General features: G+C 40.7%; 2 protein-coding genes across 3 annotated transcripts; one reads left to right on the top strand and one right to left on the bottom strand.

The window, feature by feature from the left end:
* Window positions 1–1,103: 1,103 nt before the first annotated feature.
* Window positions 1,104–8,095, top strand: LOC106607075 (glutaryl-CoA dehydrogenase, mitochondrial). Of its 2 annotated transcripts, none has more exons than XM_014203664.2 (12): window positions 1,104–1,352; window positions 1,929–2,048; window positions 2,177–2,212; window positions 2,336–2,476; window positions 2,654–2,716; window positions 3,860–4,030; window positions 4,137–4,266; window positions 5,686–5,902; window positions 6,023–6,126; window positions 6,275–6,400; window positions 6,566–6,726; window positions 6,999–8,095. In XM_014203664.2, exons 2-12 carry the CDS (start codon window positions 1,946–1,948, stop codon window positions 7,070–7,072), a joined length of 1,326 nt encoding a protein of 441 aa, XP_014059139.1. In that variant the 5' UTR covers window positions 1,104–1,352; window positions 1,929–1,945; the 3' UTR covers window positions 7,073–8,095. The 2 variants fall into 2 exon arrangements, with proteins under 2 accessions (XP_014059139.1, XP_014059140.1); XM_014203665.2 differs by having other exon boundaries at window positions 1,313–1,403.
* Window positions 8,096–8,995: 900 nt separating this feature from the next.
* Window positions 8,996–11,912, bottom strand: LOC106607076 (synaptonemal complex central element protein 2). The gene is made up of 5 exons (XM_014203667.2): window positions 11,630–11,912; window positions 11,230–11,316; window positions 9,965–10,053; window positions 9,669–9,885; window positions 8,996–9,518 (listed from the first exon to the last, which is right to left on the bottom strand). Exons 2-5 carry the CDS (start codon window positions 11,311–11,313, stop codon window positions 9,324–9,326), a joined length of 585 nt encoding a protein of 194 aa, XP_014059142.1. The 5' UTR covers window positions 11,314–11,316; window positions 11,630–11,912; the 3' UTR covers window positions 8,996–9,323.
* Window positions 11,913–15,333: the final 3,421 nt, after the last annotated feature.

Raw genomic sequence — 15,333 nt, 5'->3', positions numbered from 1 at the left:
AATGTGCTGACAACAAAATCACACAAAAATAATCAATGGAAATCCAATTTATCAACCCATGGAGGTCTGGATTTGGAGTCACACTCAAAATTAAAGTGGAAAATCACACTATTGGGGGTGTCTTGCTTTTGCCTATAATTTCCACCTGTTGTCTATTCCATTTGCACAACAACATGTGATATTTATTGTCAATCAGTGTTGCTTCCTAAGTGGACAGTTTGATTTCACAGAAGTGTGATTGACTTGGAGTTACATTGTGTTGTTTAAGTGTTCCCTTTATTTTTTTGAGCAGTGTATATGAAAATGATCCTCCTTTTCTGATCCAGAGAGAAGGGCAAAGTCATGAAAGTGGTTGCTCAAGTAATCAGACTCTAGTGACTCAATGTTTAATTGTTATCTACAGGTAAAACATTCCAAGTCATAGTCAAGTGAATGTATGCTATGATAAATTACAATCGTTTTTTATCAGTTTGACAGGTCCATATGCAGTGATGTAAAGTACTTTAAAGTACTACTTCAGTAGTATCTGTACTTTACGTCATAATTTATATTTTTTTACAACTTTTACTTTTACTTTACATTCCTAAGGAAAATAATGTACTTTTTACTCCATACATAGGGCGGCGCACAAGTGGCCCAGCGTCGTCCGGGTTTGGTCAGTGTAGGCCGTCATTGTAATTACGAATTTGTTCTTAACTGGCTTGCCTAGTTAAATAAAGGTTAAATAAAATAAATAAAAAATACATAAGTATATTTAAAACCAAACATTTTTAGACTTTTACTCAAGTTGTATTTTACTACTTGACTCTCCCTTTTACTTCCGTCATTTTCTATTAAGGTATCTTTACTTTTACTCAAGTATGACAATTGGGTACTTTTTACACCACTGTCCGTACGTTCTGAAAATAGTTCTGAACATGAATGTGGTCAATGCATGAACAGAACCCTCTCATAGCCACGCCTTGAATCTGCACGCCCCCGCTAATAAACCAATCAGAGCTTAGTCAAAAACTACGCGACTGCATGGGAGAGACACTAGAAAGCAGCCATAGGGAGTGGTGAAAAGAGAGAAAAAAACGAACAATGCTGCTGCACAAAAAAACATATATTTGAAGTTCATAGTAATTTTCTTCCCACTATCATTTACATTTGGTTCCAGACATACCATTAACATTTTCTTTTATACTAAAAGTGGATCAAGGTCCATTTCCCACACTCAAAATGGCGACTGAACCTAACCATTCCTGACCTACTTTACGCAGGCAACCGTGTTGACGTTAGTCCTCTACCTTGTCAATTTGGAAAGGACTACGGAGGCCTGGGTCACGGATCTCCAGCACTGTAAATTACAGGTCAGTCTATGTATTGAAGTTAGCCAACATATTTGAGACATTGATGAAACAGTAAGTTTGTGCTCGTGTCAAGTAAATAAACTCGATACTATGCTTTTACAGCTTGATACTAGAACAAGACTGACTTTCAAGCTAGTCTAGCTAACGTAAACCTTCTAATAGTATTAACTGATCTGCCTGCAGTAGACATTTTAACCTCAACTAACGTGGCGAGGTGTGTTAATAGCTGCCAAGTTTCAGTTGCCTGCAGATCGACATTTATCTAACTAGCTACCTTGCGTTAGCTAGCTAGCTACTGTATAAATAGTTGGGATAGCTACTAGCTAGTGCTAATGTTATCTTGTGTAACAACTTGTCTGCCAACCACCACATCTCTCTTTCAACATTCTCGAAACTAATCACGACTCATTTCTCCTCTCAAACTATCCTATGCAGCTACGTGAGTTCAATTTGCTAGTTGCTTTCTCCACCTGCTCTCTCAAATTACATGATTGTTAAGTTATAACCTATTATGTCTTTGAAATGACAACTATTTGAGTTTGTTGCATTGTTTTATGGATTATTTTCTTCTAATAGAAATCTAGCTACCCATCATGGCACTGAGAAGCGCTGTGTGCCGTCTGCTGGTCAACCCCCAGAGATGTGCCATCATTTCAGCATCAAGATCACAGGGATCAGCAGTGTCTGCACAAAAAGGTATAACATTACTCAATAATGACCTTGCCATCATGAGAACACAATGGTAGTAGTTTTACAAAGCCATTCTTACAATCATCATGCCTCTATTTGTCAGGGGAAGTACTCAATCTGTGTCCTTTCCACAGATCCAGAGAAAGCTAGTGAGAAGAAAGCTAAAGCACGTATGTCGATATCAACTCCTTTCAGATCAATCATATATATATTGCCCTTCTATTATTTTTGGGGTCTGATGAATATTCAGTTGTGCTTCTCTGCTCTATGATCCTTCTCTACTGAACCACCAGCCAAGGTTCAGTTTAACTGGCGGGATGGCCTGGAGCTGGAGGGTCAGCTGACTGAGGAAGAGATCATGATCCGAGACTCATTCCGTGATTACTGTCAGGACAAACTCATGCCCCGCATTCTGATGGCCAACAGAAACGAAGGTGGGTCTGACTTTTGAGACACACCATCACCCAAGCAGGGCCCATTGAGCTATTCATGCCAATAACCTAGGAAGGAACCCTTAATAAGTATCAGTTTTGCCATTTAAGTTGGAATGTCAATATTATGAATTTCGTCCGTTATGCAAACCATGTCAACATAACATGCTTTTGTCTTAGTGTTCCATCGAGACATTGTGTCAGAGATGGGGGAGCTGGGTATCCTGGGCCCAACCATTAAAGGTGAGTCAATACCTTTGCGATCTGGAGGGTGGCCTTGCTGATATCATGGACAGTAATGTTTTGAGAACATTCCAAGATTTGAAATACCAGGTAAATCATTTTTTCTATATTTACAACTTAGGTCAGCTATGCTGCCTATGGAGTCCCTTGGGAAACCCAAGTACCGAACCTTCCAATTATGGGATTTATAAATAATTATCTGGGCTCTCGAAAGGACTCATATCTATAATATATAAGCAACTTTTGGAAAGCTCATTCTGAGCTAGCTATTAAAACAGTTTGGTTCACAGATCTTGTTGAATCTGAACAACCCTTTAACTGGAACAGAATATGGGAAAAAATGTCATCCCGTAATCCAAACCATCAATTTATAAATTTTTAAGTTTGTTCACAGACTGTATTTAACGCCAAGGAAACGTTTTATGATAAAATTGGCCCCAACTCCATATGCTGTGGGAGTGCCCTGCAGTTAAATGCTTCTGGGGCAAAGGTACAAGTGCGATGTGCATGAATGTAAATATTCCATTTTTGATGATAGCTCCTTGAATCTCTCAATCAATCAGAGATGATTCCTGGCTCTTAGATGGTAATCACCTCACTCTCTCCCAATTCGCCAGTGGATACAGTTACTGTTAGAAGTTAGAACATTAGAATTATTGACAGCGAGAATGAATGGTGCTACTCGAGGAACATTTGAGGCTTGGACAAATATACTTGACTCTGTAAACTGGTGAGCGGGATGGGAAGGGGTGGGAAACATGGTTGGCAGTTTTTTTTTTTATCACTTAAACTCTATTTCTTACAGTTTTCTTATTTTCATTTGAGTTACCGCCTACTGGTACATGTTTTATACATGTATAATTTGAAATGGATAATGTACCTGTAAACTCACCGGGGGTTATATCATTCTCTGAAAGCTTTCAAAGAGGGATTTTGTTTTCTGTGAAATGGACTTTGGTCATTTGGATCATAAAATGTTGATGGTGATTTGTTTTTCAGAATCAACTATATGTGTGATGCCAGAAGCATTTAAATATAGATAATTGGATGTAGATTCACTTAATTTCCTTTTAATGTAGTCCTACTGTTTGTTTGGAAGTTATTGCCTATGATGTGTTCTCTCTCCCTCCACACTTTGACCAGGATATGGTTGTGCTGGGACGAGCTATGTGGCCTACGGTTTGATCGCAAGGGAAGTGGAGAGGGTGGACAGCGGCTACCGCTCTGTCATGAGTGTGCAGTCCTCCTTGGTCATGCATCCTATCTACGCGTACGGTACCGAAGAGCAGAAGGAGAAGTGGCTACCCAGGCTGGGTAAGGAGGAGGGGACATCCACATCCCTTAGGCCTCATCGTAAATGACGCACAATCCTGTTTATATCTGGGTGTATTTGTCCTGTAATGCGTCCTCTACCTCCCAGCTCGTGGAGAGATCCTGGGCTGTTTTGGGTTGACTGAGCCCAACCACGGCAGTGACCCCGGTGGCATGGAGACCCGGGCTAAGTTCAACCCCTCCAGCCGCACCTTCACTCTCACTGGCTCCAAGACCTGGTGAGTAGGACTGGGAGACTGTACTTCACTACATAGTAGTGCTAGGGGAGGAAATCAATAGTTATATGTCGCAATATTATTTTTGAAGATATGTGTATATATATATATATATATATATATTTATAATTTTTATTTTTTTTGCCAAATAGTGCTAGTTGTCTGTACCTGCACCAAAACTCTGGTATTTTTAATCTTATAGCTTGTTCTCCATCTTCTTTTTAAATAGTGAGCCAACATGTCTTCAGCACTTATTTCCCTGACTGATCAAAACTAATTTTCTCATGCTCTCTCTTGTCTCTCTGCAGCAGACATATAGTGAGCAATATGTTTGGAACATAAAATTGCAATATAATCGCAGTATTGAATCACAATACATGAGAATTGCAATACATATCGTATCGGCACCTAATTATCGTGATAATAGCGTAGCGGAGGTCCCTTGCAATTCCCAGCCCTACTACATAGTGACGGAAATAGTTCATCACCCCATGAGCATGAGGACTTCAGGACTTACTGGACAGAGATGTGTGTAGCTGGATAGCAGGCATTAGGAGAACCTTGATGTTTTGATGTGATGTACTCAGGGTTTTGAGTTTGAGCCCATGCAAAGAACCTTGGAATTGCTTCCTATAAATAGCCAATGGATCATATAACAGAACAAACACATACAGACCACAAACATTGATGAAAGCTACCTTTGTCTCAACACCTTGGAATGCATTCCTCTACTGACTGAAAAGGCTATCTATTCATGAAACATCAAGAATAGGCTACTTCCAAAAATTCTGAAGAATAGGAATATGTGCTTCCTATTATACAGAAATCTTCATTAGAGCATTTAAAAAAAAAAATGTCATGTATTTTTCAAATAATAAACCCAAGATCGAGTGGTTTAGCTCTTATCTAAATTGTAAACAACATTTCACTCTGTATACTAGTCCACAGGGTGGTGCTGTTCACAAATATATTCATGCTTGGTACATGAATATTAGGTTCCCCTGAGTTCCCCTTTACTCTGGTTTCACAGAGTGTTATGATTCTGAACTGAGAGACGTCAGCAGTGACTGAACTGGACTTTGTGGTTGTATACTTAACCATTGAGTGCATTGGCCCTCACATTGCGTAAGCTTAACACGGAATAAATACATGTTAATTGGTAACCTGGGCCTGTAGTTCATGTTTTATATATTTGATGTAACACTGTTTCCTCTGGGGAAGTGCAGCTTCAACAACTTCAACCAAATGCTTAGTTTGACATTGAGTACGTAGTTCTGCTCAATTCTACCATCACGTCTTGTGAAACTTATGCAAAACTGGCCTCATATAAGCCCTAGAAACCAGACTCACTCTGTAGCATACTGATAAAATAGCTCCTCCCTAAATTACAATGCCTTCCCTCATCTCCTTCACCTTCGTCAGGATCACCAACTCCCCTGTGGCGGACATCGCTGTGGTCTGGGCCAAGTGTGACGATGGGAAGGTGCGTGGCTTCATCCTGGAGCGCGGTATGAAGGGCTTCACCACACCCAAGATCGAGGGCAAGTTTTCCCTGAGGGCGTCAGCCACTGGCATGATCATCATGGATGAGGTGGAGGTTCCTGAGGAGAACCTGCTGCCCAAAGTCTCTGGCCTGGGAGTGAGTAGAGGCCAGGATACCACTGTCATGTACGGACTTTTATGTGGATGGCCAGACTTTCTTACAATGCTGTTTTAATCTTGTTGGTATAAATGTTTTGTCTGTTCTCTTTGGCTCTAGGGTCCCTTTGGTTGCCTGAACAATGCCCGGTATGGCATCGCCTGGGGTTCACTAGGTGCTGCAGAGTTCTGCTTCCACGCGGCTCGTCAGTACACACTAGACAGGTGAGGATTCTGTGGCTACTATTGGTATGAGATGTTGTTTTGGATGAGCAGGACCGAGCAAAAGTCTGTAGCTCTTGAATCTTATTTTGTTTTGTCAGCTTTTCTGAGTGAACTTAAGATGTTCTGCTACTCATGATATTTATCTCAGAATCCAGTTTGGAGTACCCCTGGCCAGAAACCAGCTGATGCAGAAAAAGATGGCCGACATGTTGACAGAAATCACCATTGGCCTGCAGGCCTGTCTACAGCTGGGGAGACTCATCGACGCCAAAAAGTAAGAGGGAACTGGAAATGATGTGACATAATCGTCTTGTAGTGTGACACCACTTTTTAACAAAGAACTACACACCATAGTGGAAGTACAATTTCTGGTTGTTTCAGAGGGAATAGAACCTGAGGAGGAGACTTAGCTCATATGTCTTCTTCTCTCCTACCTCAGGGCAGCCCCTGAGATGATCTCTATGCTAAAGAGGAACAGCTGTGGGAAGTCCCTGGACATCGCCCGGCAGGCCAGAGACATGCTGGGAGGAAACGGCATCTCTGACGAGTACCACATCATCCGCCATGTTATGAACCTGGAGGCCGTCAACACATACGAAGGTGAGGAGAAAGAAGGCCATAACCAGGTCTAAGAGGATATGGATGTGTCATTGCTATGGATGTGGAAGGAAAACTGTTTTATCGTGGTATATTTCCTCACCAGTAGAGGTCAGTAATATGTCATTTACAATAAATAAATAGGTCATATGGGAAAACCATTGCATTTTCCAAGATATTTTCAAGGGGAAAAAAATATATATTTGCTCAACTTCAGCATCAGCACTGTTTAACTGTTCCACATGGTTCCTTATATTGTTTTCTTTGTCTTCCAGGTACCCATGACATCCATGCCCTGATTCTGGGCAAAGCCATCACTGGACTGCAGTCTTTCACTGTTAATAACTAACTGCCTATTGCTAGTGCTCAAACAGACCACTAACAGAAACCTCAAGTCAATCTGTTCCTTAAACGAAGGACAAGTAGTTCTACACTGCTTTGATGGCTTGTCTTCTACAGTAACGCTAATGTTTCCTCTCACTTGAGTTTGTAGGATATGGGCTGGTTTTCTGGACAGAGATTAAGCTTGGTCCTGGACTAAAAAGCATGCTCAATGGAGAATTTCGATTGAAATTGCTTTTTAGAACAGGATTAGGCTTAGTTTGTGTCCGGGAAACCAGTCCTAAATCTTTATTTTATGCGAAAGACCAGGTCGGGTTTTAAAGGCAAGTCTATCATCGATCTCATGGATAATTCATGAGTGTAATTATTTCAATTTGAAAAACAAAGCTATTTTTCTACTCTGTCATAAAACCCTAGTACTTACTGGTTTGTTTGGACAATTTCTGACTACAATGTGGAAGTTAAGATGGTTTAGAATGAATCGCTTGTTTCCTCACAACATTTGTAGTAAAATGGTTGTTGGACAAACATTTTAAAATGAGGTCAAGATCCATACTTAAGTCCTGAGTTTTTAGAACTGTGATGGTACTAATGACCAGTTATTGGTAATTGAATGCCAAATAAATGATACTGCATTTAATGTTAGTTAAAAAAAAAAAAGTCAATCAGTTTAAGTTAAAGTAAATAAATTAAAACAGTTTAAATAATCATGCCATTGCTTTTTTGTAATTGAATAGTTGTATTTGTGACTTACCATTTAGGCAGATCAGAGATTTGTATTTTGGGGTAGAAGACAATGAATGCTGTTTGCACTTTATTAAGTTTGCTCTCCTCAGAACTCAACCAGATGTAAATGTTATGGATGGTTTGAATTGCACTGTTAAAGGTTAATTCAAGCTTTTCACAAATAACGCTTGCAGTACTTTCATGGTCATTGCAATTTCCTTTTGCTGGCAAAGTAATAGTGTTGTAGTAATGCTCACTATCTAATGCTAAATTAGTCTCTTGTTTATAAATGAATTGTCATCAACAGGTGGTCCATTTAATCCAGAGTGGTTGGGGGATTTTTGGATTACTCATCTTTCATTTCGTGGTAGTGTTTTGAATGTTCCTATTTTAAGTAACATAAAGTGAATCAAAAAAGATGGGGGGGGTTATTCCATGAAGTGTATTTTGCGTCCTTTTGATATAGAAATTGTGCACCACTATTGAATTTTAAAAGCCTGTTACATTAAATGAAGTGCCCTTTAATATAGACCACATGGAGAATTCAATCAATCAGATTTCTATTATGAATAAAGACTTGCTAAATTGCCTAAATTCAGTATGTTGACATGCCCCTCTGTGACGTCTGGAAGACTTTAATGCACTTAACCTCAATGTCTCAAGGTTTCACCATCATTGTGAAGCTGTAGTTATTTTGTTGCTTTGACAAGGTAATTCGCAAATATTTATTTTATGTGATTAATCATCTGTACATTTTAAGGTCAACACTTATGTGAACTGAACTCGTTTTCTCAATTTTTTCTAAACATTGAACATCTAATTGTCAAATCATAGTGTAAAAGCAGGTTCTACTCTTTTTGACCATTTTCTGGTGTTTTGTGATGGAAAACTGAGTGGGTCGAGCATAACACGTCAACCCTGTTACCCATGGATAGACAGGCTAGGAATGTTTTAATTTAATTTGTTGGGTGAAGCTTGCATTCAATTGCCACTACACACAACAAGCTTCCATTCCCCCTGTCACAAGGGAATTTATGGCAGCTTTAAGAAGTCGTCAACCCTGTTACTTTATTTGGCACTTCATATGCACTTACTATAGTAATTATTTTTATTTAACGTCTTGTGATAGAAAAACTTTTTTTAATGACATTATGACAGCATGTTAAATGTATATATATTTTTTTAACAAGTTACACTTCTCCAAAGGCACTTAATTGGTGGACTGACCCATAGGCATTAAGGTGAATGTTTTGGATTCTAAACTGGGCACAAGCGTATATTCTGGCCCATGAAATATGTTCTATAATGCTATTTGGTCATAGGTATGAACAAAAATATCCACACTAGTTATATAATAAATAATTGAATTAACAAAAGCTTCTTCCAACACCTGAGTTTACAACCACTGTTTTATGTCCTATTAGACATATACCACAGTCAAACAAACACAAGGCATTGCTTTAATTATTCTAGACCTCCCAGAAGTCGGGATGCTGTAAGGCAGTTAAAATAAATGAATGGCTGGGTAGATGTCAGTTCTCAGCTGTCTGCTGCAGGCTGTTGTTGATGGCTGATAAGGTCTGACTTGCTCCCTGTAGCTCTATACTGAGCTGACTGCTCCTCTCCAGCACCTCAGACAGCTCCTGCAGATTGGCCTCCATCCAACGGCCATGCTCCTCATAGCTGCTGTACATCTGCTCCTTCACCTGCTGGCACACCTCTCTCACCTGGGGAGGAACCCACACGCGCATATACACACTAGTCAGTCACACTCCTTCACATAAACATTAAACTAGACTTGTAATCTCAATGCATTCTTTTTTAACTCCAAAAAAATATGACCATGTACTTTTTACTCAACAGTAGGACAGTGATACCTTATTCATTAACTTGTTCTCAAAGGTGGTCATGATTTCCAGGTCCATGGCTCGGCTCTGGTTTATTCTCTCTATCAGATCCTGGGCCTTCTTCCCTATCTCCTCTATCGTTGACCTGAGAACAGTCGTAGTCTCCTCACCTGGGATCTCACTGGAAGTACTGTTGTGTACGTCACGTCTATTGGAGATGTTTGAAATGTCGATGCCGGAGTCCTCACTTCCATAAAAATAAAAAAAGTACTTTAAATACTTAACAGAACACAATGAATAATGCTTTAAACCCAGTAACTCCATACCTTTGCTGTCCATGGCTTTCGTCCAGTGTCACAAACAAAAATGTCTCATCAGGGATGTCCTGGTCTGGCCCATGTCCTTGTTCAGGGTCCTAAGGATACAGGGACAAATGTCAATCAAACATAACATTTTCTGATCCCTGGCTCCTTCACCTGCGGGATCGTCTGAGACCAGCTACCCGGACAACTGATGAAACTGTGGCTTTGCACAACCGAATAATTTATGTCAGAAACCGTCTCAGGGAAGCTCATCTGCGTGCTTGTCATTCTCACCAGGGTCTTGACCTGACTGACTAAAGTAGGTAAATGCTAACCTTCAACGGCCACTGGCACGCAGGAGAAGTATGCTATTCACGGATGAATCCCTGTATCAACTGTACCGGGCAGATGGCAGACTGTGTGTATGGCGTCGTGTGGATGAGCTGATGTCAACGTTGTGAACAGAGTGCCCCATGGTGGGGTTATTGTATGGGCAGGCATAAGCTACGGACAACGAACACAATTGCATTTTATCTATGTCAATTTGAATGCATAGAGATACTGTGATGAGATCCTGAGGTCCATTGTCGTGCCATTCATCCACAGCCATGTTTCAGCATGATAATGCACGGCCCCATGTCGCAAGGATCTGTAAACAATTCCTGGAAGCTGAAAATGTCCCAGTTTTTCCATGGTCTGCATACTCACCAGACATGTCACCCATTGAGCACGTTTGGGATGCTCTGGATCGTGTATGACAGTGTGTTCCAGTTCCTGCCAATATCCAGCAACTTTGCACAGCCATTGAAGAGGAGTGGGACAACATTCCATAGGCCACAATCAACAGCCTGATCAACACTATGCGAAGGAGATGTGTCGTGCTGCATGAGGCAAATGGTGGTCACACCAGATACTTTCTGATCCACACCCCTACCTTTTTTTTAAGGTATCTGTGACCAACGGATGCATATCTGTATTCCCAGTCATGTGAAATCCATAGATTAGGACCTAATGAATTCATTTCAATTGACTGATATGGGCCAGGGTTGTGGGTTCGATTCCCACGGGGGACCAGTGCGATTGAAAAAAAAATGTATGAAATGTATTCACTACTGTAAGTCGCTCTGGATAAGAGCGTCTGCTAAATGACTAGAATGTAATGTAAATGTAAATGTAAAATACATTGACAAAGTGTACAGTTCTCAAAAATAAGTAGCAAAGTATTCACAGGTGCAAGATATCAGTCATCCAGAGTTGAGCTGGACAGTCTCATATTTTCCTTCATTTACCTTGGGTGATGAGGGATGATGATGACCAGGTTTTGGTGTAGACTGAAAGGTAGGGGCTGGCTTTCCAAAGAAGAGCTGGGACATTTTCTACGAGCAGAATGTTGCATAGGAAAAATAAATGTAACCGGTATGGAAGTTAGCTAATTCTGTAACAACTCAACCAAACCACTTTCTCTAACCTTCTCTGACTCAACTACTTTAACGTTACATTGGGCTATGCTGGCCAGCTAGCCTAGCTAGGCATAAAGCTAACCCCTCAGTCTGATCTGATCATGACAAAACCAAATAGGTATCCAGTATCGAGTTTTGTCAAGGGTAAGTCATGTGGTGGTAACAAAATATTAGAAATATTTAGCGAAACTCCATTGGAAACAACAAAATAGTGTTGCTGGCTACTTACCCCCAAAAATTATATTATTCAGTTGCACTGTGTCATAAAAGTTTTCGTCAGAACTGTCTGGCCACCTCGAAAATTGCGCGCGAAAAACGGGTTCTGGAGGACACGTGCGGTGAACTGGTCAGTTGTTCAATTAGTGTCAACAATTTAATTTAATCAGCAAACTGGGGGGTATAACGGTACTTTTGTGAAAAAATTATCTGATTTTTCAGCACCCCTACTTCCCTCGACAATGGGCATGCATGAACGAAAGCAGGTGGCAAGTACATTCACATACACACATGAAGCATACACAATTTGAGAAATCCACGTTATGTTGCAATATGTAGATATATTGAATCAACAGAAGAAAACGTTCTCAAAGTTCAGGAGATAAATCTCTGGAGGTATTCCAGTGGCTCTAGCAGTTTAAATCCATCAGGAAATGAGGGACATGGGGTGGGCAGATAAAGGCTTGTCTCATAAAGGGAATAAACCTCTAATCTCTTCAGATTCTGCTTCTTTGCATGTCTACTGCTGCTTTGAAATGGGGAATTATGAAACAGATAAATCCCATACATGCCCAAGCCTGCTCTCTACCCAAGGAAATAGAAGTCAGTCACTGAACATGAACCAATGTAGCTCCTATTTTGGACGAAATTATTAGTTTTAACACGTAGCCTAATAATAATAATAATGTATTTATTTGATCGGGACAGTCTATATTGACACATTGAGGCCATGAGGCCATGAACTATATGCTTATTTCCAGTTAGGATTTGGCTCATGAGGATGAGTTTCAAAATCTTCTTACAATTAGTTAATCCAGTCTATGGTGGGAAAGCATTGAAGGTCAAAGGGCAGGGCTGTGCGCTGAATTATGCCCAGTGGATTGGAGAAGGACATTTCCTCTAAAATAATCTAGTGGAGATGAACAACTACATGTTTCAAAGATGATAGTAGGCTTATATTGAATATGAAAAGCTCTTCAATATTTCCTAAACAACATGGATTAACCAAACAGGCCCACTACATGTGATCGTGTGTCGATTAACTATCTCCTGGAAAGGTTGTAATTGGCATGAGGATCTTCATGCCATGCGTCCTTAGGACATTTAAGGAGACAACATTTCTTGGTAATGTAAATCCATCAACTATAGAATTAAGAGAACATTATCAACTGCATCTATCTGATACAGGTTGGCTGTTTAAGTGGAGGCGGGATAAAGTTTATCCCTTGAGTGATGAACAGTGGGCGGTCTAGAAATACTACTGTTTACTAAAACGTGAAAGTTGGTTGGGTTCATTTCAGCACCAAGGACAATGACAAAGAAGCGCGTCAAAGGAAAGCTCCAGGGCGACTGACTTATGAACATGGAAATTAATTTCTGATAAACATCCAAAAGTTTTTTCTCCAATTTAGGGACCTTTAAAAAAAAAAAGCAACGCAAAGCCAGTTTCACAAAAACAGCAGTCGTCCAAAATCGTCCAAAATCAAGGTAAGCGGCTAACGCTTGTACTGTCAAAATGGTATTGAAATCGTTTGGAAGTAATATCTCCACAAATTAAAACTATATTTGGTGGAGTTGTGTTCACCTCCAACTCCACTGAGATATTAACATATATACATGTTTCATGCTTTTCAATCCCTTTTAGGATCATTCGAACTGAGACATCAAAGAAGTTGAGACTTGAGTGTTGCACGGATACAAGACTCACCACCAATCAAGTCCTGGTCTTGGTGTTGTGTGTGTGGGGGGGGGAATTGCCTCATCGCCGGACATCAGCGCGTTTATCATCATTAGAACTATATCGCTTAGGCTACTTTTCCATAATGAATGCCCTCAATTTCACCAGTTTTAATTTCAATGATGAGGCACATGCTTCCCCACTAGTCTCCAAATTCGACGTACTAGTCGGGACGGAAGACCCGCTGTACAAGGAGTATATGCCGGCAGCCCGGGACCTCATTCCGTTGCCAAAGGCAGTGGTCTACCTGCTGATTGCAGCACTGGTAGTGGTAGGAGTCGCCTATGCTATTGTTGGACATCTGATCAAGGACCTGGCCCTTGATATAACAGGTATGAACTTAAAATGTTCGAAAATCAGTTGTAAATGTAACTAATCTGTAGTTGTTAGGCTGTTCCATCGCAATGTATACGTGTAGCAAATAACTTGTGATAAATAAGCATAACTCTAAGCTTTTCTATGCAAAATGGCAACATGACTAGCTAACACAGATGATCAGGGGCACCAGTCCTGAAGCAAATGTGCTTATCTCCAGTGTCCTCTCTGTTTACCCCTTTCATCAGAATGTCTTCTTGGCCCCACTGAGGAGGACCTAGAGAAGAACAGAAACCCGGAGTGCTTCATTGCCAGACACCCCCCCATAGTCCTGACCCACAATGCCTTCCACGTGTGGGACACAGATGATGTGGGGTTCCCCATGCCCCTGGATGAGAGCCTCCCGGGCAGCCCTTTGCTGTTTCCTGCAATCCCCTACATCCACTTCTTCCCCACCCATGGCACCGGCAACAACAAGAGCCCTGCTGCCCTGGCCATAGACAGCAGCCCCTGGCCTGGGCACTGTAACTCCCTCCCCAGCGAGATCTGAAAGGAGCCAGCACCAACTCCCTCCAGCCCTGTGGTCACCGGTTGATTCTGATTACACCAAGCACGTCACAGGACTCAACAGACCTACTTAAGGTTATTAACAAGACAACTACATGGGTTGAAATGTTAACACCACACAGCAACCAAAGCTTGACAAAGGAGAGTTTGAAGATAACTTTTGTGCTGGTGCTATACAGTATCATCCTGTACTGACGCTGAGATTTGTCTACTGCAGGGTTTCTTAATTAAACTATGGGTTGGGAACTTGGGTATGTGAAAGGTGGGTCGCGAGTTATGAGAATACATCTACAATCACACACTATTTATTCTTAATTTGGGTCATGGGAGGACGGTCAATTTCTCATTTGCGTCTCGAGCTGAAAAAGTTTAAGAACCCCTGGTCGACTGAACGGACCATGAAGGGAGAGGGGTTAATCAATGGCTATTGCCATGAGAAGATGATTTAAAGATGTACAACACATTCAAAATGATCCAGACTGATCCCATGGAAAAGGATTTGCCATGTTTCATCCCAAACCTATCACCATCAGCTGCCTACACCAGCCCCCTTTCTTAAATAACATTTAAATACTGCTTCAGTATCCATCAAAACATGAAGGGATTTGGGGGGCCTCTAAAAACTGCTATTCCTCTGTAATATAAATCTAGAGCGGCTTCATTTCAAGATCAAAGTCAAATGATCAAAGGGAAATAATGAGAACTATAGGGTAAAGGCTAAACAAGGGAACTGATTATTGCTAAATCTTAACTAAGCTACTTTAAATAAAGCTTTCAGCAAGTCTCTCAGGACTTGGTAGATCAAGTTTTGATGAACTCCTAAATGTATTAATCATTGACTTGACGAAATGTCAGATTTTCTGATCAATGCAAAGCATTGCATGCATGGTGATATATGTGGAACTGTGTGCAAAATGACTCCCAGATGTGGCTTTGTAGTTGAAATGTGAGTACGAGGGTGAACACGATCAAGGAACAGCTAATAGGTTTGTCCACAGGTTGTGCCAACTGAAGAATTTGACTTTACTGTCTGTATCTACATAACATGAAAAGGGACTACAATTATACAGTACCACATCAAAGCTGAGATGTTCAAT

Source organism: Salmo salar, chromosome ssa06 (genome assembly GCF_905237065.1).
Source record: "Salmo salar chromosome ssa06, Ssal_v3.1, whole genome shotgun sequence".
NCBI classification, from domain to species: Eukaryota; Metazoa; Chordata; class Actinopteri; order Salmoniformes; family Salmonidae; genus Salmo; species Salmo salar.
This window is presented reverse-complemented; position numbering and strand designations above follow the sequence as displayed.

Excerpts from the sequence above, each read along its gene's own strand:
- LOC106607075 (XM_014203664.2), top strand. The coding sequence starts at position 1,946 with ATGGCACTGAGAAGCGCTGTGTGCCGTCTGCTGGTCAACCCCCAGAGA. Across the intron at positions 2,049-2,176 it reads AGCAGTGTCTGCACAAAAAG|ATCCAGAGAAAGCTAGTGAG; the intron begins GTATAACATTAC and ends TCCTTTCCACAG. Across the intron at positions 2,717-3,859 it reads CCTGGGCCCAACCATTAAAG|GATATGGTTGTGCTGGGACG; the intron begins GTGAGTCAATAC and ends CACTTTGACCAG.
- LOC106607076 (XM_014203667.2), bottom strand. The coding sequence starts at position 11,313 with ATGTCCCAGCTCTTCTTTGGAAAGCCAGCCCCTACCTTTCAGTCTACA. Across the intron at positions 10,054-11,229 it reads ATCATCCCTCATCACCCAAG|GACCCTGAACAAGGACATGG; the intron begins GTAAATGAAGGA and ends CTGTATCCTTAG. Across the intron at positions 9,519-9,668 it reads AGAACAAGTTAATGAATAAG|GTGAGAGAGGTGTGCCAGCA; the intron begins GTATCACTGTCC and ends GTTCCTCCCCAG.